At 46.9% G+C, this 23050-nt stretch overlaps 1 protein-coding gene across 1 annotated transcript in view; it reads right to left on the bottom strand.

The window, feature by feature from the left end:
* RAB1A (RAB1A, member RAS oncogene family) overlaps positions 1–17865 on the bottom strand; it is a 28040-nt gene extending 10175 nt beyond the window's left edge. Inside the window, exons 1-3 of the mRNA XM_081906610.1 lie at positions 17542–17865; positions 3209–3281; positions 349–444 (exon numbers count right to left, since the gene is read on the bottom strand). Of these exons, the coding sequence (XP_081762736.1) occupies positions 349–444; positions 3209–3281; positions 17542–17564 (192 nt within the window). The 5' untranslated portion in view covers positions 17565–17865. The remainder of the gene's footprint in view (positions 1–348; positions 445–3208; positions 3282–17541) is intronic.
* Positions 17866–23050: the final 5185 nt, after the last annotated feature.

The raw sequence follows: 23050 nt of genomic DNA, 5'->3' as shown, positions 1-23050 counted from the left end.
AAACATGGGTAAAAAATCACAATTCCCCAAACTATCTGATTAGCAGCAGTAAAGCACTTGGACCATTCAGCTCCTACTTCTAATATTTAACCATTTTATAGCACTACAGAAATTAACAAATGGGGCTGGATTCAACTAAACAGTTGCACAATAAATCCTAATAGTGGTACAGGGCTGACCCCTTCTCTTCACCCGCCCCCTGTCCCAAATCAGCACTGGGGGTGTGTGTCCCCCCCCCAAGAACAGCACATAGGAGAGATTGCACTGAAGGGACAATCATATTGGCACAATGTTGAATTCCTCCCATGAACTAGATTAGATTCACCAAGCAGAACAGGGGATACTTACTATCTGAAGTTTGATTGTTTTCCCATCTAACTCTATAGTTCTGATTTTAAAGTCCACGCCAATTGTGCTGATGTAGCTTTCTGTGTACGTATCATCCTAAACGGGAGAAGAGAGAAAAATATCACCATTTACAAGTCAACAGCACTGTGTCCTACAAAGGCGAAACAAGAATCAAGACAAGTCAAGGTTCTGGAAAGGGTGGAGCTGAAGCCATTATACCAGCCTGTACTCTCACCTTGCGTAAAAAGTGATGCAACTATATGCACCAGCAAAGGTAAGGTGTCATGGCTCACTGCAGACACGACTTGCAGTCAAAGTTTGGCCACAGTCACAACTATTGCAATATATATTTCAATAATGCAATGGATGAGGAAACCTTAAACCACTATCTGCCTGGTGTCACAGTAAGGGCTGATTCAAGTAATTCTGTCAGGGACAGAAAAGGAGCGAGAAAAGGCATGCTCAAACAGAAAAGCATGAATTATCAATATGGTGTGTGGTTTTCCATTGAACCATGCACTCTGCATTACCAACCCCAAAATATTGGGTGGGATTCAACTAAGTTATTGCACAAGTGGAATTGTACAAGGAAACTCCTTCCTCCCATCTGTTCTGGGGTTTTCATCATACCTCTGCAAATTAAGGGATGGCATAGGGCACATGCAGGGGGGAAAGAGGGAGAAGTCCTGTTGTGCAAGCAGAGGTTGTTCTGCTCACACAATTATTTAGTTAAATACTGTCTGCAGTTTATATTCATCAGTTTATTGTTCAATTATACCTTACTCACATGCTATATAGAGCTATTTGCTCTACAGGAGAAGTTTGGGCTCAGCCTTTGTAAGATGTTATTTTTCCTGGGGATTCTCAATTACACAAAAAAACATTATAATGCACTGCATGAGTTCGCTAGGCCCTAGGAGTGGTTTTACCCAATGAGGTTCTTTCTGACCCAGGTTGGTTTTATCTCTTATTGTGCAAATATTTACTGTACTTACTTACTATTTATTTACTTGTTCTGACATTGTTGTTTTAAGAAAAAAAACTATTAAACTGTTGGGATTATTGAGATACATTGGACACCCTTTTCATTATATTACTATGAAGGAAATATCTCCTCTAGACATTATTTGTTTCTGTTTTGTTCTTCTTCTGGGTTATAAGTCCAGTATTTTGCTCACACATATTTTCTGGTTTTGCCTCTAGGGCTTCCCAATAACTTAAATTCCTCATTGGGCTAACACTGTGGAGTCTATTGTACCCAAACAGCTTTTGTGTTCAACTATGTTTTTCGACGCAGGCGGCGCTGTGGTCTAAACCACAGAGCCTAGGACTTGCCAATCAGAAGGTTGGCGGTTCAAATCCCTGCGACGGGGTGAACTCCTGTTGCTTGGTCCCAGCTCCTGCCTACCTAGCAGTTCGAAAGCACGTCAAAGTGCAAGTAGATAAATAGGTACTGCTCCGGCAGGAAGGTAAATGGCATTTCCGTGCGCTGCTCTGGTTCACCAGAAGCTGCTTAGTCCTGCTGGCCACATGACCCAGAAGCTGTACTGGCTCACTCGGCCAGTAAAGCAAGATGAGCGCCGCAACCCGAGTCGTCCACGACTGGACTTAACGGTCAGGGGTCCCTTTACCTTTAATGTTTTTGGATTATGATGATACCAATAAAATCTTCATTAACTTGTAAATTAAGAGTTGTTGACTCTTAAGATAAGCAATAAGGGACTTTCAAAGCAGTTTGTGATGTAGCATGGAGCCTGCTTTTCAAAGTGAAAAGCATCAGGCATGCTCAAGATTCTGGCCTACCGATTCTCCCCTGCTGCCAAGTCTTAGATAAGTTATTGTATTTTAGTGGGTATAAGGGGAGAAGGTTCCTCTCCTCTCCCACTTTGCTCCTTTAAAGCAAACAGGCTCTGCTTTTCTCCCTCCTCCCCGCTCATCCCCGGTTTAGCGAGCTGAAAAACTTTGCTGCTATGTAGCGAGCTGAGTGGGGAGGAGAGAGGGACAGAGAGCCTGCTTGCTTTAAAGGAACCAACCAGACAGGAGCTGCTTACACTCGTGTAAGCGGCTCCTCTCCTCTCCCGCTTTGCTCCTTTAAAGAAGCAGGCTCTCTGTCCCTCTCTCCTCCCCACTCAGCGGCTCTTCTCCCCCTTTGCTGTTTCAAAGCGAGCCACGGAGGAGGGAAGGAAGGGGAACCATGGATCCTCTGCTCAAAATTAGACACAACTCACAGCTGCAAACCTTAGCATACTTATTCCAAGTATACTTGGAACTCCATGCAACTGTCCTATTGAACTCCACACAATTTACTTTCAATTTAATTGTGCATAAGATTAAGCTAAGAGTTCAACCTGCTTGTGTTTCGTATTCTACAAATATTACAAATCATAGGATTAGTTCTCAATATGGCCTACAGTTATCATGTAGTAATTGCAAAGATCATATAGCAGCATGTTCAAAGAGCCTATGTTTTGATAGCTCTCCATTCAAGCTACCAAAGGAAGGAAGCTTATCAAGCAGGAATTTTTTTTCACTCATCAGCTGGCATCTGAACCAATCATGCAAATGAGCTCGGCATAATTGCACAGCAAGGAGAATTCAACAATATGCGAGTTTTCAGGTGAATATGCAACTAAAAAACTAAACTTCAGTTATGCCTGCTGGAAGAACCCATTTGAATTTGAAGGTAACTGCACCCATATGAGAACTCCTTTTCATGTGACTGTAAATTGGTATTTTCTTTTGATTATGACTAGCCAGTAGGAAAGAAAAACCAGGAAACCTGGAACACATTCATTTTTGCATTGCAATCAGTTTTCAAGGTTAATCGTTAACAAAAAGTTGAAGATGCATGACAACTTACTGCAAACCTAAGCAGAAGGCAAGATTTTCCAACACCAGAGTCTCCAATCAGAAGCAGCTTGAATAAATAGTCACTGAAAAGAGAAAACCATAATTAAATCTACTATAGCATGGCACATAGCAATTGAAACTGTTGGTTCATAATACACTTTGTTCTATTTCGATCACAAACTAGGGAAATTTCACACCCGTGTGTGTGTGTATGAGAAACCTATACAGTGGTACCTCGGGTTACATACGCTTCAGGTTACACACTCCGCTAACCCAGAAATAGTGCTTCAGATTAAGAACTTTGCTTCAGGATGAGAACAGAAATCGTGCAGCGGCAGCGTGGGAGGCCCCATTAGCTAAATATTAAGAACAGTTTCAGGTTAAGAACGGACCTCTGGAATGAATTAAGTACTCAACCCGAAGTACCACTGTATAAGTAATGCTTGTACCTAAAGTACAAATTTAAAACTAAATTCCATGGTTACCTGGACCTACACTTTTGTGAAGGTACTTAAGATCCTTAAGTTTCTTCAAAAAAACTACAAGGCTGTCCAGATGGGAACTGCTAGTTGTAGAACCTGGTCAGCTGGTTCCACAAGGTGATGTTAGGTGACTATTGTTCCACACACTGGCACGAGTGTCATCGTGTTCCATAGGGCTCTATCTTGTCTTTGGACATCATCCACTGAATTGGAGTCTTATTTAACGTCTAAATGAAACTACAGGTTAGGGCACCTGGGCTAAGTGTCAACAGTGTATAGATTACAACTAGCTTCACATCTTTTCAACAATTCCAGGTGAAGCAGTGGGCATTCTGAACCAGGAACCTAGATTGCTAATGGACTGGATGAGGGTCAATAAACAGACAAGAGAGAAGCACTGTTGGGGGTGCTCCTAGCTGTTTATTGAGGCTCCGGTATCTTGGAACACTTTTCATAAGCTACAGTCATCTATACTCTGGTACCCTCCCAGGGTGACCACTGCAATGCATTATACATGGGGTCCTCCCCAGAGACGCTCACCTAGCACCTATTGTCTTTTAAATGCCAGGTGAATAATGTCCTATTCATCAAAGCCTTTTAGCTTCATTTTTGGATACTGTACTAAAGCTACCCCTCAGGCTGTGTGCTGTTGCTAATATTTTAGCTGCTTTTTCATACTACATATGTTGTTGGGGTTTTAAATTGTCTTCTTGGTAACATTCACCTTAAAAAATGGTTTACCATGTTCCAAACTGTCTAGAGCAGGCTTCCTCAACCTCTGCCCTCCAGATGTTTTGAGACTACAATTCCCATCATCCCTGACCACTGGTCCTGCTAGCTAGGGATCATGGGAGTTGTAGGCCAAAAACATCTGGAGGGCAGAGGTTGAGGAAGCCTGGTCTAGAGGACCCAGTAGGATGAACAATATTCAAGTGTGACAAATAAAGGCTTCAGAGACACTTTCTAGCCCTTAAGAAGAGGTATGCACCATTGTAGAGATGGTTCAAGCTCCTGCTGTGAACCCTATGAATAATAGGATGCTTAAGACATTTGTGATAGCATGGCTGTGGAAGCCAGAAAAGAAAACATTGCTATTCTCAGGAGACTTCTCAATACAGTTACTTAAAAAACACTAGGCTAACGACTAATCACAACGTGGAATACCGTATTTTTTGCACCATAGGGCGCACCGGACCATAGGGCGCACCCAGTTTTTTTGGGGGGAAATAAAGGGGGAAAAATTATTTTCCCCCCCAGGTGCGGGGCTGGGGCGGGGGAAGCTAGAGCTTCCCCCGACCCCAGCCCTCAAACAGGCAGCTCTCCGCAATCAGCGGGAGCGCTCCCGCTGCTTGCGGAGAGGTCCGCGAAGCCTGGACGCGCTGAGCTCAGCGCGCCCAGGCTTCGGCATGCAGGCACCTCTCCGCAAGCAGCGGGAACGCTCCCGCTGCTTGCGGAGAGGTCCGCGAAGCCTGGACGCGCTGAGCTCAGCGCGCCCAGGCTTCGGCATGCAGGCACCTCTCCGCAAGCAGCGGGAACGCTCCCGCTGCTTGCGGAGAGGTCCGCGAAGCCTGGACGCGCTGAGCTCAGCGCGCCCAGGCTTCGGCATGCAGGAACCTCTCCGCAAGCAGCGGGAGCCCAGCGCTGGGCTCCCCCTGCTTGCGGAGAGGTGTGCGAAGCCTGGAGAGCATGAGGGGTTGGTGCGCACCGACCCCTCTCACTCTCCAGGCTTCAGCGAAAGCCTGCATTCGCACCATAGGACGCACACACATTTCCCCTTCATTTTTGGAGGGGAAAAAGTGCGTCCTATGGTGCGAAAAATACGGTATGTTTTCAATAGAAGAGGGATCATGTGAAGACCACAGAGTTTGTGTAGATAGGAGCGAATTCTCACAAACCTGAAGAACAGTCCCAATGCCACATATAACTTATAACCCTCTTTAAAACATTGGAAATCCCATTTTTATTAAGATTGCTGTGAAAAGCCTTTTGAACACCTAAGCTTTACTACCTGCCATAGATTGCATTACAAAGAACCCAGTATGCACCAAGAGCAATACTAGTTTCAGGTGATCATAAATCCCCTAGAGTAGCTGAAAGTAAATAATGAACAGCAATTATAGAAAGGCTTTGTATATGCAACACCACAATCCTAAACTCATTACTTGGACAAAGTAAAACTCAAATAAGATTGACTTCCAATTAGTTTAGGATTAAAATTCAAGAGTAAGAAGAGGTAGAATAATGAAAGCTAAAGGGTTCAACTAGTATGTGTGCCCCATGTTTGTTCCATGCCACGTTTAGAAGGAATAGATAATGCACAAACCACTTAAGTCCAGTATGTCATATTTATTTAAATATATAGATTACAGTGGTGCCTCGCAAGACGAAATTAATTCGTTCCGCAAGTCTCTTCGTCTTGCGAGTTTTTCGTCTTGCGATGCACGGTTTTCCATAGGAATGCATTGAAAATCAATTAATGCGTTCCTATGGAAAAAGCCTTCCCCCGACCTCTTCTGGCGGGCGGCATTTTAAAATCGCCCGGGACAGCGGAGGACTTCTCCGCTGTCCGGGGCGATTTAAAAGCCCCTGGGAAGGCAGGCAGGGGGGACAAAGGCTTTCCCGCCCGGCCGCCCGGCTTCGGGACATCGTTCCGATGCCGGGCGGCTGGGGGAGGCTTTCCTGCCCCACCGCCCGGCATCGGGACGATGCCCCGATGCCGGGCGGCTGGGGGAGGCGTTCCTGCCCCACCGCCCGGCATCGGGACGATGCCCCGATGCCGGGCGGCTGGGGGAGGCTTTCCTGCCCCACCGCCCGGCATCGGGACGATGCCCCGAAGCCGGGCGGGGGGGGAGGCTTTCCCGCCCGGCCGCCCGGCTTCGGGACATCGTTCCGATGCCGGGCGGCTGGGGGAGGCTTTCCTGCCCCACCGCCCGGCATCGGGACGATGCCCCGAAGCCGGGCGGGGGGGGGAGGCTTTCCCGCCCGGCCGCCCGGCTTCGGGACATCGTTCCGATGCCGGGCGGCTGGGGGAGGCTTTCCTGCCCCACCGCCCGGCATCGGGACGATGCCCCGAAGCCAGGCGGGGGGGGAGGCTTTCCCGCCCGGCCGCCCGGCTTCGGGACATCGTTCCGATGCCGGGCGGCTGGGGGAGGCTTTCCTGCCCCACCGCCCGGCATCGGGACGATGCCCCGAAGCCGGGCGGCTGGGGGAGGTGTTCCTGCCCCACCGCCCGGCATCGGGATGATGCCCCGAAGCCGGGCGGGGGGGGAGGCTTTCCCGCCCGGCTGCCCGGCTTCGGGACATCGTTCCGATGCCGGGCGGCTGGGGGAGGCGTTCCTGCCCCACCGCCCGGCATCGGGACGATGCCCCGAAGCCGGGCGGCTGGGGGAGGCGTTCCTGCCCCACCGCCCGGCATCGGGATGATGCCCCGAAGCCGGGCGGGGGGGAGGCTTCAAAAGCCGTCCGGGGGCTTTTAAATCGCCCCGGACAGTCCCGGGGCGATTTAAAAGCCCCCGGTTAGGCAGGCAGGGGGGGCAAAAGTCTTTGCCCCCCCTGCCTGCCTTCAAAAGCCGTCCGGGATAGCGGGAAGCGCTTCCCTGCTATCCCGGACCGCTTTTAAAATGCTGCCGGTGGGGAGCAAAGCCTTTCGCCCCCGCCGGCCTTCCTGGACCTCTTCTGAAGTCCGGAGGGGGGGGGGAAGGCTTTGCTCCCCACCGCCAGCATTTAAAAAAAGGTCCCCGAGATTTCCCTATGGGCTTTCGTCTTGCGATGCAAGCCCATAGGGAAAATCGTCTAGCGAAGCGTCGCAAAAACCGAAAAACCCTTTCGTCTTGCGGGTTTTTCGTCTTGCGAGGCATTCGTCTAGCGGGGCACCACTGTACAAGCAATTATGAATACACTGAGTTGCCGCTGACCTATCTCAGTATTAGCAGCTGCTAACATGATACACTTTCAGGAAATGTTTGTCTTAAAACCTTGACTGTTCAGAGAATAACACTCACTACAGTGCCAAGACTTCCTTAGAACAGATTTCTTGTTTAGCACTCCATGTTGTTAGGTTTACCTAACCAAAATAATGTGACTGTCTGTACTGCATTAACTACTATGGCAGCTGTAATTAGGTCCAGTTAAGAGTATAGGAGACATAAGGGAAGCTCATCAGAAGCACCTATTCTATTTTTAAGTGCCCTAGAGTAGTTGCAAAAATTCAAATGCATTTTGCAGATTTGACATTGGAATGAGGACCTCTCACTTTAACAGTATCAAGCAAGTTAACACTGATTAACCATGACATTAAAAGCACTGTTATTGTTCAACGAAGTCTCTGTCCTGACAGTAACATTGAATCACTCGTTCAAAAGCATTTTCATCTTAAAAAGAACAATCTTATTATTACATTTATATCCCACTTTTTCTCCAATGAACGCAGGGTTTCAGTTTTCTGGTATAGTTTTCTGAATATTAAAAGTAGATTTGTGATTGCAGATAAGTTTTCGGCAGTGGGAAGGATCTCAAGTGCCATTCCACATGGTATTTGATATTAAAAACCCAGAGGTAGGCTGATGAACTTTCACACACGAGCAGCCCACATATCGGTATGCAACTGCTGGAAGAGATCTAAATAACAAGATTTAGAAACAAAGCTTAACGATGCAGTCCTATGCAAACTTTCCTGGGTGTAAGTGCCAATGAAACAGTGGCTCTTATTTCTGAGAATATCTACCTACCTACCTACCTACCTACCTACCTACCGCACCCTTCATTCAAGGTTCACAGGGCCATTTACAATATAAAAACACAGACATAATAACAAACAAAATACCCCACCAACAGTTTAAAAGGCCATAGATTGTTTAGTTAGCCAAAGGCCTGTGAGAAAAGGAATGTTTTTGTCTGGCACCTAAGATATGTAACAAAGGCGCCAGGTGAGCCTGTCTGGGGAGAGCATTCCTTAAGTGGAGAGTCACCACAGAAAAGGCCCGTTCTCATGTTACTACCCTCCACACCTCTCAGATGATGGGCCTCAGATAATGATCACAGAGTCCAGGTCAGTTCATATGGGAAAAGGTGGTCCTTGAGGTATTGGAGTTCTGAGTCCCTTAAGGCTTTATGGGTCAAAACCAGAACTTTGAATTGGGCCCGGAAACTAATTGGCAGCCCGTGCAGTCAGGCCAGGATTGGCATTATATGCCCAAACTGTTTTGCCCCAGTGAGCAACCTGGCCACTGAATTCTACACCAGCTGAAGTTTCCAAACTGTCTCCAGAGGCAGCCCCATGTTTAACACACTGCAGTAATCTGACCAAGAGATTACTAGAGCACAGACAAGTTACGCTATCCCTGTCTAGATAGGGGCACAGCTGGACCACCAGCCAAAGCTGATAGAAGTCACTTCACTGAGACCACCTGAGCCTCAAGAGACAACAATGGATCCAAGTACAGTAGTACCTCGGGTTACAGACGCTTCAGGTTACAGACTCCGCTAACCCAGAAATAGTACCTTGGGTTAAGAACTTTGCTTCAGGATGAGAACAGAAATCGTGCTCTGGCTGCGTGACGCCCCATTAACTAAAGTGGTATCTCAGGTTAAGAACAGTTTCAGGTTAAGAATGGACCTCCAGAACGAATTAAGTTCTTAACCAGAGGTACCACTGTACCCCCAATTTGCATACCCACTCCTTCAGAGGAAGTTTAACTCCATCAGGACCAGACAACCGCCCATCCATCTGGTCTAGGGAACCACCCACTAACACTGCTTCAGTCTAATATGGATGGAATTTCAGTTTATTGGTTCTCATCCAGTCCATTACTGGATGAGAAACATGGGTCCAGAACATCCACGGTCACACCTACAGATGCAAAAGAGCTGTGTGTCATCCGCATATTGAAGGCAATATACTCCAAAACTCTGGACAACCCTCCCCCACACTAAAGACTTCACAGGACCGAAGAGCACTCCCTAAGCATCATCCTCTGAAAATGGCCATCCAGAATGACCAGAATCACTGCAATGAGATGCCACCCACTCCTAACTCAGACAGCTGCTCCAGAAGTATACCATGGCCGATGGTATGGAAAGCAGCTGAGGGGTTGAGAATTAACAAGGACTCATTACCCTGTCTCTCTCCTGACAGAGGTCATCCTAGCCTGTAACCAAAACAGGAATGTATAATCAATTTATTTCCTAGGCTTCCCATGTTCATCTGCATGTTTCTCCTCTTCCTCTATTGTTTTCTTGCATCCACTTTCAGAATGAAAGGTCCCTGGGCCACTACAAATACATAAAATACAGTCCATTCTTCAGAATATCTGAACTGGGAAATCAGCAATACCAGAGAACATTTGATTTTTATGTGCTAAAACGTGCCATTATTAAAACATGCTAAGTACAGTCGTACCTTGGATCCCAAACACCTTGCAAGTTGAAGTGAGTGTTCCGGTTTGTGAACGTTCTTTAGAACCCGAATGTCTGATGCGGCTTCTGATTGGTTGCAGGAGCTTCCTGCAGCCAATTGGAAGCCACGCCTTGGTTTCCAAATGTTTTGGAAGTTGAACGGAATTCCGGAATGGATTCTGTTCGACTTTCGAGGTGCCCCTGTAGTTATTATTTTATTCATATTAAGCACTCACTTCTTACTGATTTCAAGGGCTGGGAGCAAAAGAACTGTGCAACTAGTTTTACATGTCCAATGGCATTACACGGGGTTGATTCACTTGCACATTAGCCTCTCCTACTATTGTGCAAACTAGTTCTGAAACCAAGGATACTTCCATAAGGATCTGGCACACCAGACTGCATTCTTCACAAAGGCAAAAAGAGCAACTGACCTGCACAAGTCCTTGGATGGGCCTAAAGTAGCTCACTAAATCCCTGCCATTACTATACAGACTATAGTAATGACATTCTTCATTAATCCATACACAAGATGCAGCCCTTTTTGGAAATACTGGATTAAAACAAACATTTGCAGCAGATAATTATTCACTGCTGGTCTCCTATTTTAGACACACCAGAAATTGAAATGAACTTTTGTCATCAGAATCATCCATTTTATTTCCATATTGCCCTTCCTCACATGGGAGCTTAAGGAGATGAAGATTAAAAAATCCAAAAATAATTGAAAGCACCTAAAAATCACACCTCAAAAATTAAAAAAAAAGCATTGGTAGGTATTGGGGGAGGCAGCCCTTTACATTCTTGGGCCCCACACCATTTGGGGCTTTACACCAGTATCAGCACCTTGAATTGGTCCTGGTAGCACACACAGTCTCAGCTTGCTGCCCTGCTGAGCAGGGAGTTCGGCCACCTGGGCCTCCAGGGAAAGTCTGGAATTAAGGAAGAAGCCCAAGCTAAATACCTCAAAGGGAGCACAACCCTAACCAGAACAAGTTGTCTCCCCAATTTCTGGAGATGAGATCCACCAATCTACAACACCTCCAGATCATCAGCATTCAGCCTCAGTTTATTGTCCCCCATCTAGCCCATCATTCATCCCCACACTGGTCCAGCACAGCCTCTCCGATGCAGGTGGAATGGAGAGAGAAGAGAGTATCACTCCAAATTTTAGGATGACAATTCCCAGCAGCTTCATAGAAGTATGAAACAACATGGTGGACAGAATATACCCCCACAGAGCAATACACCACAAGTGCCACGAGGTCAAGCAGCCGTTCCCCAGCACTACCCTCTGGTAACAATCCTGCAGGTAGGAGCAGGAATGCTGTTAACATGGTCAAACACTGCTAAGAGATCAAAAGCCATCCTAGTCAAAAATCTCCCTGCCCCTCTCTCCAAAGGTTATCAATAATCAAGATGACCAAGACTGTTTCAGGGTCAAATCCAGATCTGAAGATAGACTGCCTCAGCTTTGACAGAAAAGGGAGGGTGGGGGAAAGCTTTGCGGAGGGAACAGTAGCTGAGAGAGGGGAGGCTTTGCTTCCCTGCCTGGCCATGCAGAGGGGGCTGGGAGAAAGCCATCCTCTGCAGCATTGGGGAAGGGGAAGAAATTAGGAAAGCTCCACCTGACAGAGGGAGGGAGACAGTGATAGAAACTGGGATAAGAATGCTAGGAGTCATGTGGCTTCTGGGACCTAGGTTGCAGGTGCCAAAACAAAATGTCTAAGCACCATTAAAAAAAAAAGTTGCTGCCCCACTACCAAACCGGGCAGCCTCGAGGGAAAAAAAGGTGCCGGGCAAATCAGGGAAGCTGCAGGGTAGTGTGGCACCAAAAGACATGTATTTTGCTACCACTCTATCCTGTCAAACACCCGCTTCACCGTCAGCACAGAACAAAAAAAGATGTGTTTTTTGGCTGCTGTGCTACCGGGCAAATAAGGCGTGTGTCATTTGCTACCACTGTGGCTGGCAGGCCAGCTGACTGCAACCAGGCAGGTGGAGATGCTAGGTGCCAAGGGTGGCTCCTGAACATTTCCATCCTGTCGCAAAAGGCTGGCTACCCGATACAAAATGCGACTGGCACCTGGCTAATTTCAAATGCTGGAGGGAGAATAGGAGGAGGCGGCGGCAGCAGCAGCAAGAGCGCTCCTGCTGCTGTCGCCTTGTGGAGCAAGAGGGTCATGGGGTTGTTTGGAGCCATAACGCACCTGACGCCGAAGTCCGGAAGCCGTGGGAGCTGCTTAAGAAGTTGCAGCAGCAGAACAAGCAGCTCCACAACTGCAGTGCCGGTAGGGCTCCAGGCAGCCGCAAACAGCTTCTCAGCAGCATCCACAGCAGCAGGGGGTGGGTGTCTGTATGCCATTGATTGTGCCACTTGCCGTGTCGGCACCCTGCTGTTGCCTTTGCCACTGCTCCCTGCCGCCATGAGCAGCCTTTTGCTGCTTGGCCTCAAGAGTCACTGCCTCAGCTCCAACAAAACTGAGCCGAGGTGGCCTCTGCTGAGTGGGTAAAAAAGGAAGAGGAAGTGGCTTGGCACCGGTGGATGTTATGGTGGCAGGGGAAGCCGCAGAGAATGGCAGCCTTATTATTAGTGGAGCCGGTGAAGCCTGGTGAGCTAGACCTGCTGTGGGGAATCACCTGGCTCACGCAGCACCAAAAGATGTGGTTCTTTTGGTGCTGTGCAAGCCGGGAGATCTGTGGGGCACCGCGGCACAAATGGGACTAGACAATGTGTTTTGGAGCCCCACAATCCAGGTTCCAGGCGCCATGTGGCACCTAGCTTTGAACACTGCCTCAGATGTCATAGTCTAACACTCACATCATACCTTTCCTCAACCCTGCCAACCCATGCTCTGAGCTCTCCCTGTCCCCCATCTCCCAGTCACATGCTCTATTCTTACTAATTTCAGCAGAACACAAGAAGAGAAACTAAATCCAGCCAGAATCAAGTGCGGGATGCTACAACAAATTAGATTGTAGGAACCCAAGTTTAGACTGGCAGCATTTCTGTGCAGTACTTTAGCCATATAATGCTAAAAAGATGTGTATCTTAGCTTTTTCTTCACCATTCATGCAGATCAAATGGGTTTCTAAAGTTGGTAGTACTAGTACCACTCTAACATCCTATTGCAAATCAAAGTAACATGTGAAAACACAACCTGAGTCTCTTGATGGCTGGGGCACAATCTGTCCAAAATTAAGTAGTACCTACTTAACTTTCTCTCAGCTGTGGGAGGATTTTGTCTTTGGTAACTTGCTGTTTTTTAATAACCAGCTGTTTCCACATCCCCACAATGATCTGACTATATTTCCTAATCACATCCACCCTCCCGATAATTCAGCAGACTCCTAGCAAACTTCACATTGGCACTCTTTAAAATAATCACTGCTCCACAGTCAACAGATGCTCCTCCTGAAATTATTTATCAGACAAGACAGATTTATGTCAAATTATCTGGTACCTATGAGCTCACTTCAAAGACACAATAAGATATCACTCAGTATTCCAATCTGAAACATCAAGAAACTTGTTACTGCAATTTAAATATCCACTGCATATCAAAACAAGCTCTGTTGTTGTTGTCTTTTAAAAAGGGGGTGTTAGGATGAAACATTGATACGACACCTGACCATTTCTTTAATGCTTCTGTTGCAGAATACAGTATTAGAGCTGGGGCACTGCTGGGTACTAAAATGACTCACAGCACAGGCTCATGAAATAAATTTGCAGAAAATGTGCATATGCTAATTTACATGCATGGGTGCAAAGTTTGGGCTGCATTTCATAGGGGAAACTTTTTTGCCTCTTGCTATGGGTTTCCAAAAGAATTTCATTGGTATAGTGGGTTATAGCCATTGCTAACCCTGTTCAGAGTAGACCCAGTGAAGTTAATTAACATGGCTAACTTAGGTTGATTAATTTCAGTGGGTCTACTTTGAGAAGAACTTAATAAATGGATTGGGTCCTACACCTTACCTACATTCTATATGCACCTATTAAAAACTAGAAGAAATCTTGTCCAATATCTAACATAACACTCATGGTCTCTTTCACAAACACTTCTCCTTCCACATGCCATTCAGCTATTGCATATATTCACAAGTCCCCTATCACCAGTCAACACCATCGACACACGATATTCAACAACCACAATCTATACTAGAATTGGGAAGCAAATGAAAACAGAGGGTGGTGGGGTCTCAAAGCACTGTGCTTTGCAGTTCACCCAGCCATCCTATAAGCAGGTTTATTTTTTATTTTTTTGGACTGGGAAGGTGAGAACCATGGTCTAGCACAAAAGACCCAGGGTCAGTCCCCAACATCACCCCTGCCTAGTGTCCCCATACAAAGTTTTGAGAGTAATAATAAATTTAGATTTACTGCCCTACGGTGTCACTGTTGTTGCCAGAAGCAGAACATGATCTCCTGATAGCAGCCTACACAGTTCTCAAGAGAGGAGGAACTTAAAAAAGTGCAAGGGTCAAAGAAGTTCAACAGTTAAACAACCATTTTAAACAGCTAAATAACTTCTTTTCTGAGAAGCTATCACTGTGATGCAGCAACATTGCAAAATTAACGTTAAGCCCACAAAGCATTTTGTAAGCATCATGTGGTGAGCACATGACCAGCAGCTAAGTGAAGGGTAGACATCTATGTCAAGCAGTCAATAGCAATTGGTTGAAAAGTGTGTTAGATGAACTGCCAGAATGAGACAAGACTTCACTTTATTCCTTACAGCTTAAATTTAGGGAACTCAACTAAGCTTTACTACATTTTAATACAAAACAGCAGGGTTCATTAGAAAATAAGCTTGTATGGCAGCCTTAAGGGCGTAAGTAAAGTAGGCCTGCTATGTGCGCAATTGCTTCTCAGTGTAGAGGAGAAAATATCATTAACTTTTCATGACGTGTCATAAAATCTTCTCACTCCCCATCTGTGACCACTGCTGTTTGTAACCCAAACTCCCATGGGACAACATTACAGGCTTCTTTCATTCGCCTTCACGTTTGTTAAGTTTCTAATACATTTTGAAGACAGCTGAAGCCCGAAAGTGTTTCAGTAGTGTAAACAGAGTCAACTGCTAAGAGTGCAATTTTCAGCCAACAATTTCTTGCCTCAATTGTTAAATCCACTAGATGGCTACTCCCAGCTTCATTCCACTTCCTGCACTATGGAAATAATACTGACTTATCTGTTAAAGCAGGGCTGAAACCACAAGGCCTCTGGGTTGACTGTGCTCCTATATGGCCGGAGTAGAGAATCTGATCCAACCCCCCTCTATCTGACCCTTGAGATTCTCCCCAGTCACACCCTCTAGTATTTGTGCTCTGCTGGAATGTGTTCTTCTTAACTATGGAAGTGCCTCTTGCTTGTCTGGATGGGTGACAGAAGGACGTGTATGAGTACTAAAGTACTGTACAAAGGTAAAACTTACATTCATTGCTCCACCCACTTTTGCCTCTGGACCTGCTCACCACTGACAACCTCCATAAAGTTGCACAGAAAAGAATGCAGCCCTTGCGTTCCCCATCCCTGCTAAAATTTATTTATTTAAAAAAAAAATTGACCACACTTTCAAATAAAATATTGCAAGGCAGTTAACCACCTAAAAACACCAATACAGGAACCTGAGGTGCTCAGAATTTGTGGTCTATCTTCACATTTGTGTAAGAGCAATCCAAGTCCATCATAACTGAGAGTGAGGACAGGAGATAGTCTGCAGCACTACTTCTGTACTGTCCCTCCTATATTCTGAAGCACATAGTGACACTGATACCAGTTTTTCCAGTCTTTTGCAGCTGGCCAACTAAGCCGCATGTTCACCTGAATCTCAGATCCCTTCACTAAGATACTGATGCTACTAAACTAAACTAAAAAAAAAGGAGTTTGGAGAAGACAGCAGGCCTTCAGGGGGAGAGAAGCAAACAACGAAAATTGGGACAGGGGAGGCTGGGAAGAGAAAGTGGTAGGTGGAAAAGACAAATATGGGAGAGCTGGAAGATAGCAACAAATATGCAGTTGTAGAGACTTGTAAGAAAAACAGTGAAGGGTGTCGCTGAGATACCTGAGTGAAGATAGAGACTGCACCTGCAAAGAGGGAAAGTGTCCCATGGGGTATAAAGAGAACAGAAGAAATGTTGAGAGAGAAGTTCAGGGAGGCCTGTAGCCAGGGGGTGGGAGAGGAATAAATACGGGTCACAGAGAAAAAGAGGAGGCGAAGAGAGAGATTACAATTAAAAGTTACAGCTGAGGGCACAAAGCAGGGGTCAGAGCACAGGACTTAAACCTGGGAGACCATTCAGTCACAACTCATGCAAGAGATGTAGATCACTTGGTACGGCATAAGACTCTTAATCGCAGGGTTGTGGGTTCGAGTCCCATGCTGGGCAAAATTTTCCTGCATTGCAGAGGGCTGGACTAAATGATCCTCATGGTCCCTTCTAAATCTACAATTCTATGATTCTATCCTGGGTAACTTTGGGCTAGTTACCTATCCTATATCAAAGGAATGTTGTGAGGATTAAAAAGAGGCGAGCCACATATACTGCCCTGTGCTCACTGGAGAAAAAGTGGATTTTTTAAAAAACAACTCCTACTGACTTTCAGAGATTAAAATAATAACACAGCTCTAGTGTGTTAGTGAAAGCATTCTACACAGTGTGATTTGAGTTGTGCACCTCTACTATAAGATTTGCCAGCAAGTATGCATACTACTACTTAGCATCTGGGCTCCACAATTTAAAGTTTGAGTTGCATACAACGTAGGTGTGCAGAACACAAAGGCACAAGAATGGAACCGGGCAAAACCATATCTCACAAACACTTTTTAAAAGAGATTGTTTTGCCTGAATCTGTTCTTGTGCCTTTGTGTTCTGCGCACCTACTATGGTGAATGCAACTCAAACGTTAAATAGCGGAGCCCAGACGCTAAGTAGTCGTATGCATACTTGCACACTATAGTAGTAGAGGTGCACAACTCACATCACGCTATATATCTCTCCACAGCAGGAACTGTTAGCGAAAATGTCATCAAGAAGCATCCATTCCCCTAATACTGGAGTCCCTTTATAGATCCTCGCCGGCCAAATGCGCCCAAACCGTCCCCCCTCCCGGCCCCACAACCGGACTTGGAGGGGGGGGAACCCTCAGGCACATCCAATTCCACCAGTTCGTCTCCACGGGACCCCCCCCCCGCCCCAATATCCCATTAATACCACTTTTTCGCAGGCCCTTCAGCCCCCTGCTTTCTGCGGCTGGGAGGCCGGTGGGAGCAACTCACCGCCCCCCCACCCCGCGTCCAGCCCCCTTCACCCCAGGGATATTTGCCCCCCCCCGCACCTACTCCCTTCGACTTCCGCGTCGCCCCCCAACCCTGAATTAGGGTTCCCCCCTCCCCCCTCATAGCCCCCCCTTCGGCCCACACGCAGGCGCAGAGCGACCCTCCCCTGGCGCGGCGCTACTCACTATTCGGGATTCATGCTTGACATGTCAGCGGGGCCCCGCGGCCTGTGAAGAACGAGCTCGCTCCGCGGAGCAGGCGGCGGTCAGACCCACCGGTGGCGGCGGCGGCTCCTCCCGGCGGTCAGGCTCCCTTTATCCGACCGAGCAGCGGAGGGGCGAGCGGAGGGCAGCACCGGCAAACGGACGCGGCGTCTCCCTTCTTGGCCGGGCTCCACTCCTCCCCTCACAGGCGGCGGCGGCTGGCAGCGTCCGCTCCGGCACCCAGATCCCAAAATGGCTGCCGGCCCCGCGAACCAGGAAACAGAGAGGCATCCGAGAGGAGGGGCCGGGCTTACATTGCGGCGCCCGAGCGGGTGAGGCCTTCTCGGGGCACGCCGGGAAATGGAGTCTCCGAGGGAGGAGGCGGCCCTCGGCCCGCCGCGGAGGCGTCAGCGGGAAGAGAACTCAGTTTCCCGGCGGCGCCCTCGGCGCAGCTGGCGCGTGCGCGGTCCGGGACGCCTGTCTCCCCCGCGGCTTCCCGGTTGACTCAACTCCGATGTTCTGGGAGCGGATTGGCTGGCGGGCGAGGCCGGCCGGGTTAACGTCAGCAAGGAAACGTGGCAGCTCGGGCGAGCCGTTGACCTCGCCGGACGGGAGGGAGGGAGGGGGCGGGGCCTGGCAGCCTTTGTGGGCGGAGCCACGCTGGCAGGCGGAGGGCGGGATTCGAACTGAGGGGCAAAGTTACCTCTGGACCTGATCCGAGTCCCAGAACAGCAGGGCCGGCCCAGCCGTGAGGCAAGGGGAGGAGGCTGCCTCAGGAGGCAGGGTCTACAGGAGCGGCAGATCCTGATGTAGATCTTTATTCTCAAATTTTTTTTATTGGTTTTCACAACATTATAAACCAGCAAATACATAAAACAAACAAACATAAGTCATAGCCTTATTAAAAATTAGACTTATTAACATTAAGTGACTTCCTCGCTTCCCCTTGGTTGAATTTCATTGCATGTCCTTTTAACAGTTTTCCAAATCACAGTTCTTTAAAAAAATTAACTTAAACATTAATATCCTTAGATCTTCACATTATGAAATTAAACATATTAATTCATCACTTAAATATAAGCCAATTAAGTATCTGCAAGCTGTTTTCAGTTAATTTAACAACATGTTTAAGTAATCATTAAATTTGATCCAATCTTCCTGATACTCCTCCTCCTTCTGGTCGCAGACTCTTCCGGTTAGGTTGGCTAGCTCCGAAAAATCCGTCATCTTCATCTGCCATTCTTCTATCATTGGTAATTCTTGGGTTTTCCACTTTTTAGCTAACAAAATACGAGCCGCAGTTGTGGCATACAAAAATAATTTAACATCTTTCTTGGGCAATTCCAAACCTGTTATTCCAAAAAGAAAGGCCTCTGGTTTCTTTATAAATGTATATTTCAACATTTTTTTCAATTCATTATATATCTTTTCCCAGAAGTCTTTCACCTTGGGGCAGGTCCACCACATATGATAAAATGTTCCTTTTCTTTACATTTCCAACACAGATTATCACAGTTATATCTTTGCTAATTTTACAGGAGTCAAATACCATCTGTATATAATTTTCATTATAGTTTCCTGTAACGCAGTACATGCGGTGAACTTGACCCCTTTCTTCCACAATCTTTCCCAATCCTCAAACATTATATTATATCCTACATCTCTTGCCCAATCTATCATCACAGATGTAGATCTTTATTCTCTCTCCCCCCCCCATCCCTGTAGATCTTTCCTCAGCCCCTCTTCCCTGACTGGGGGAATGGGTGCAATTTTGTGGTTTGTCTGGGGCACCAAAATGTCTGCTGGAACATAGACAGGGAGGTGTCTTGTACCACCCGCTCTGTGGAATGTCCTCCCATGACTTTTAGAAGACATCTGAAGGCAGCCCTGTTTAGGGAAACTTTTAATATTAGATGAATTATTGTATTTTAATATTTTGCTGGAAGCCACCCAGAGTGGCTGGGGAAAGCCAGCCAGATGGGCGGGGTATAAATTTTTGTTGTTGTTTAGTCGTGTTCGACTCTTTGTGACGCCATGGACCAGAGCACGCCAGGCACTCCTGTCTTCCACTGCCTCCTGCAGTTTGGTCAAACTCATGCTGGTAGCTTTGAGAACACTGTCCAACCATCTCGTCCTCTGTCATCCCCTTCTCCTTGTGCCCTCCATCTTTCCCAACATCAGGGTCTTTTCCACTGAGTCTTCTCATGAGGTGGCAGCAATGGCTCTCCAAGCTTCCAGGCAAGGAGCCTCTCTGGGGATTGAACCCAAGACCTTCTGAGCTATGGCCCTCTCCTCATTTATCTACTAAACCATTGGTTTTTTAAGGGGGCGCAACATGCACATTGCTACAAAGATATCAAGTGATGCTCAGCGATTCCAGAAGCTGTAGGTGGCGAGGTTCATCTTGGACTGTGTAATGAAATATTACTATGTCAAATAAGAGCAAAATCACAATTTTCCTGTTTTTCCTGCGTAATAGCAGAGGTGGACCACATGATCCTTGGCGTGAGAATGGGGGTGTTACAAATACACAAGTGTCTCTTTTCTCATATGTGAAATATTGTTGAATACAGAAAGTTGGAAACAACCGTCTGATTGAGAGATGGGAGGCCCATTGCTATAAAACAGACATCCTGTCAGAACATGGTAATTTTATGCATGGAGGTGACATTTGTAGGAATCGGGTGCTGTTTACAATAAGAGCAGCTTTTCAGGCGGGGAACATTCCCAGTCCTCTCTGGAGGTTGTACTTGGGATCTTCTGCTTGCAAGGCAGATGCTCTACCAATGGCCCTTCCTCCTGCATTGGAGCATAAAGAGAAATAGAAATAGCAAGACTAATTTAAGGCTTTAAGCAGCCAAGGATGTACAAGGATCCAATGCGCAGATCATTGCCTTCACTAATCCAAGATTCTTGTCAATGCCCTTGATAGTGTACAGAATAAAAACCACCATCTGGTTACTTGCAACAAGTGGTTGATCTGGATACTGCCAGTTTAGACACTGCTCTCTAAAAGCCACATCAAAACCAGACTAAACATGAATAGCTTTTATCAGCAAATTAATGTAGCAAAAGCAACAAAGTGAGCAACTGTTCATTCACTTTCTGAGGAACTACTTGTATTTCAAAATATACTGATTTTTCACTACCATGCAGAACTCAACCAGACACAATTCCTGCTAGCAGCCACCAGAAGCTCTGTGCAGAAAAATAGCTCTGATGTGTGTTCGTTAATACAGTGGTACCTCGGTTTATGAACTTAATCCATTCCGGAAGTCCGTTCTTAAACCAAAACCATTCTTAAACCAAGGTACGCTTTCTCTAATGAGGCCTCCCACCACTGGTGCCCTTCCACTACTCGGATTCCGTTCTTAGACCGAGGTAAAGATATCAAAGGGACGCGGGTGGCGCAGGGACACGGGTGGCGCTGTGGGTAAAAGCCTCGGCGCCTAGGGCTTGCCGATCGAAAGGTCGGCGGTTCGAATCCCCGCGGCGGGGTGCGCTCCCGTTGCTCGGTCCCAGCGCCTGCCAACCTAGCACCCCCGGGTGCAAGTAGATAAATAGGGGCCGCTTACTGGCGGGAAGGTAAACGGCGTTTCCGTGTGCTGCGCTGGCTTGCCAGATGCAGCTTTGTCACGCTGGCCACGTGACCCAGAAGTGTCTTCGGACAGCGCTGGCCCCCGGCCTCTTAAGTGAGATGGGCGCACAACCCTAGAGTCTGTCAAGACTGGCCCGTACGGGCAGGGGTACCTTTACCTTTTTAAAGATATCAAACCAAGATATCTTTAAAAAGATTTCCGGTTTTGCAGAGTTTCTAAACCAAATTGTTCTTAAACTGGACTGTTCTTAAACTGAGGTACCACTGTATGTGTTGGGCTCAGACCAAGGTTCCTATGGAGACCACAAAGTCCCGAGTAGAACTAGAAGCACTCTTGGCATGGGCATCTCTTGAGTTTATTATTATTATCATACATTCATTTCTACCCACATTTTCCACCAATGGGACTGAAGGCAGCTTACGTATAAAAATGAGAACCACTAAAAAAAAGAGAAAAAGCCGCCATTAAAAACAATTAAACACTGATAGAAGTAAAACTATATATGTGAACAAAATCTATTAAAACCATACAAAGAATTAAAATAAAAACTGTATGGCCCCAGCCCTTTCATTTAAAAAAGTTAGTTCCTGGATGTCTATTGGAACAAAAAAGTCTTCACCTGCTGCTGGAAGCCAATTTAGCTTCTCTAGAGAGGGAGTTCCAAAGTTTGAGTTGTTGGGAGTCCCTGTTTTGTATGCTCTGTAGTGTTAAATTTTTTTTATGTAATGCCTTTTCTGTTCAAAATACAACAACATTGGTGTAGAATTGTAGTGAATGCTGCATATTGCTCAATATGTGCAGTGTGTGTCATATGGAAAACCATGGGAGGTGCTCAGCCTGATCCCACATTCATAGGACGGGATAAAAGCAAATGGACGACTGAAATGAGTTAACTACTAATTTGAGTATTGCATAATTCACTTTACAGAACATTTGTTTGCACCTGCAAAACAAGTTGAAAAGTACAATGCAGTAGATGTGGCACAATGAGAGTTGTAGTGCAACCCAGAGGGCTAGACCTGACCTAGACAAATAAGACAGATGCACAAAATAATGTCAATAGCACAAAAGCATATTAATGAGCTTGGTCTTGTTCAGAGAACCAGCATCCCTGAAAAGTTGCCTGGTTTAACACCAATATGTTTTGACGCTTCTGCAGAGACCCCAGTGCAGTAAAAATGTCAGTTATTTAACACTGATAGGAGTGTACATACAACTTGTTAGCTATCAAGAGAATGCATTTCCCTTTCTAAACTAAGCATATCAATAGTTAGCAGATTCTGGTAATAATATTGGAGAGCTCAACCAAATACCGTATTTTTCGCCCCATAGGACGCACCGCCCCATAGGACGCACCAAGTTTTTTTGGGGGGAAATAAAAGGGGGGAAATTATTCCCCCCCAGGCGCTTGTGGGGCCGGCAGCGGGGAGAAGCGCTCTTCTCCCCGCTGCCCGCCTTCAGACCAGGCCCGGGGACAACGGGAAGATGCGCTGCGCCTCCCAGCTGTCCCTGGAGCTTGCGGGGCTGGTGGCGGGGAGAAGCACGCGTCTCCCCGCCATCAGCCTCCAAACCACATCGGGAGACAGCGGGATGGCGGCGTTCTGCCTCCCAGCTGTCCCCCGACCTTATGGGGCTGGCGCTGGGGCTCTCCTGAAGCCTGGAGAGCGAGAGGGGCCGGTGCGCACCGACCCCTCTTGCTCTCCAGGCTTCATTGAAAGCCTGCATTCGCCCCATAGGACGCACACACATTTCCCCTTCATTTTTGGAGGGGGAAAAGTGTGTCCTATGAGGCGAAAAATACGGTACTTCAAACCCTGTCCATACTGACACAATGATAAGTGGTCAGAGCACCAAACAACAAGGGGCCAGAATTAGCTATTAAGAAGTAGGGG

The sequence above is a fragment of the Podarcis melisellensis genome (genome assembly GCF_964234715.1).
Source record: "Podarcis melisellensis genome assembly, chromosome: 3".
Lineage (NCBI taxonomy): Eukaryota > Metazoa > Chordata > Lepidosauria > Squamata > Lacertidae > Podarcis > Podarcis melisellensis.
Note: the sequence above shows the minus strand (reverse complement) of the source record. Positions and strands in the feature narration are given on the sequence as shown.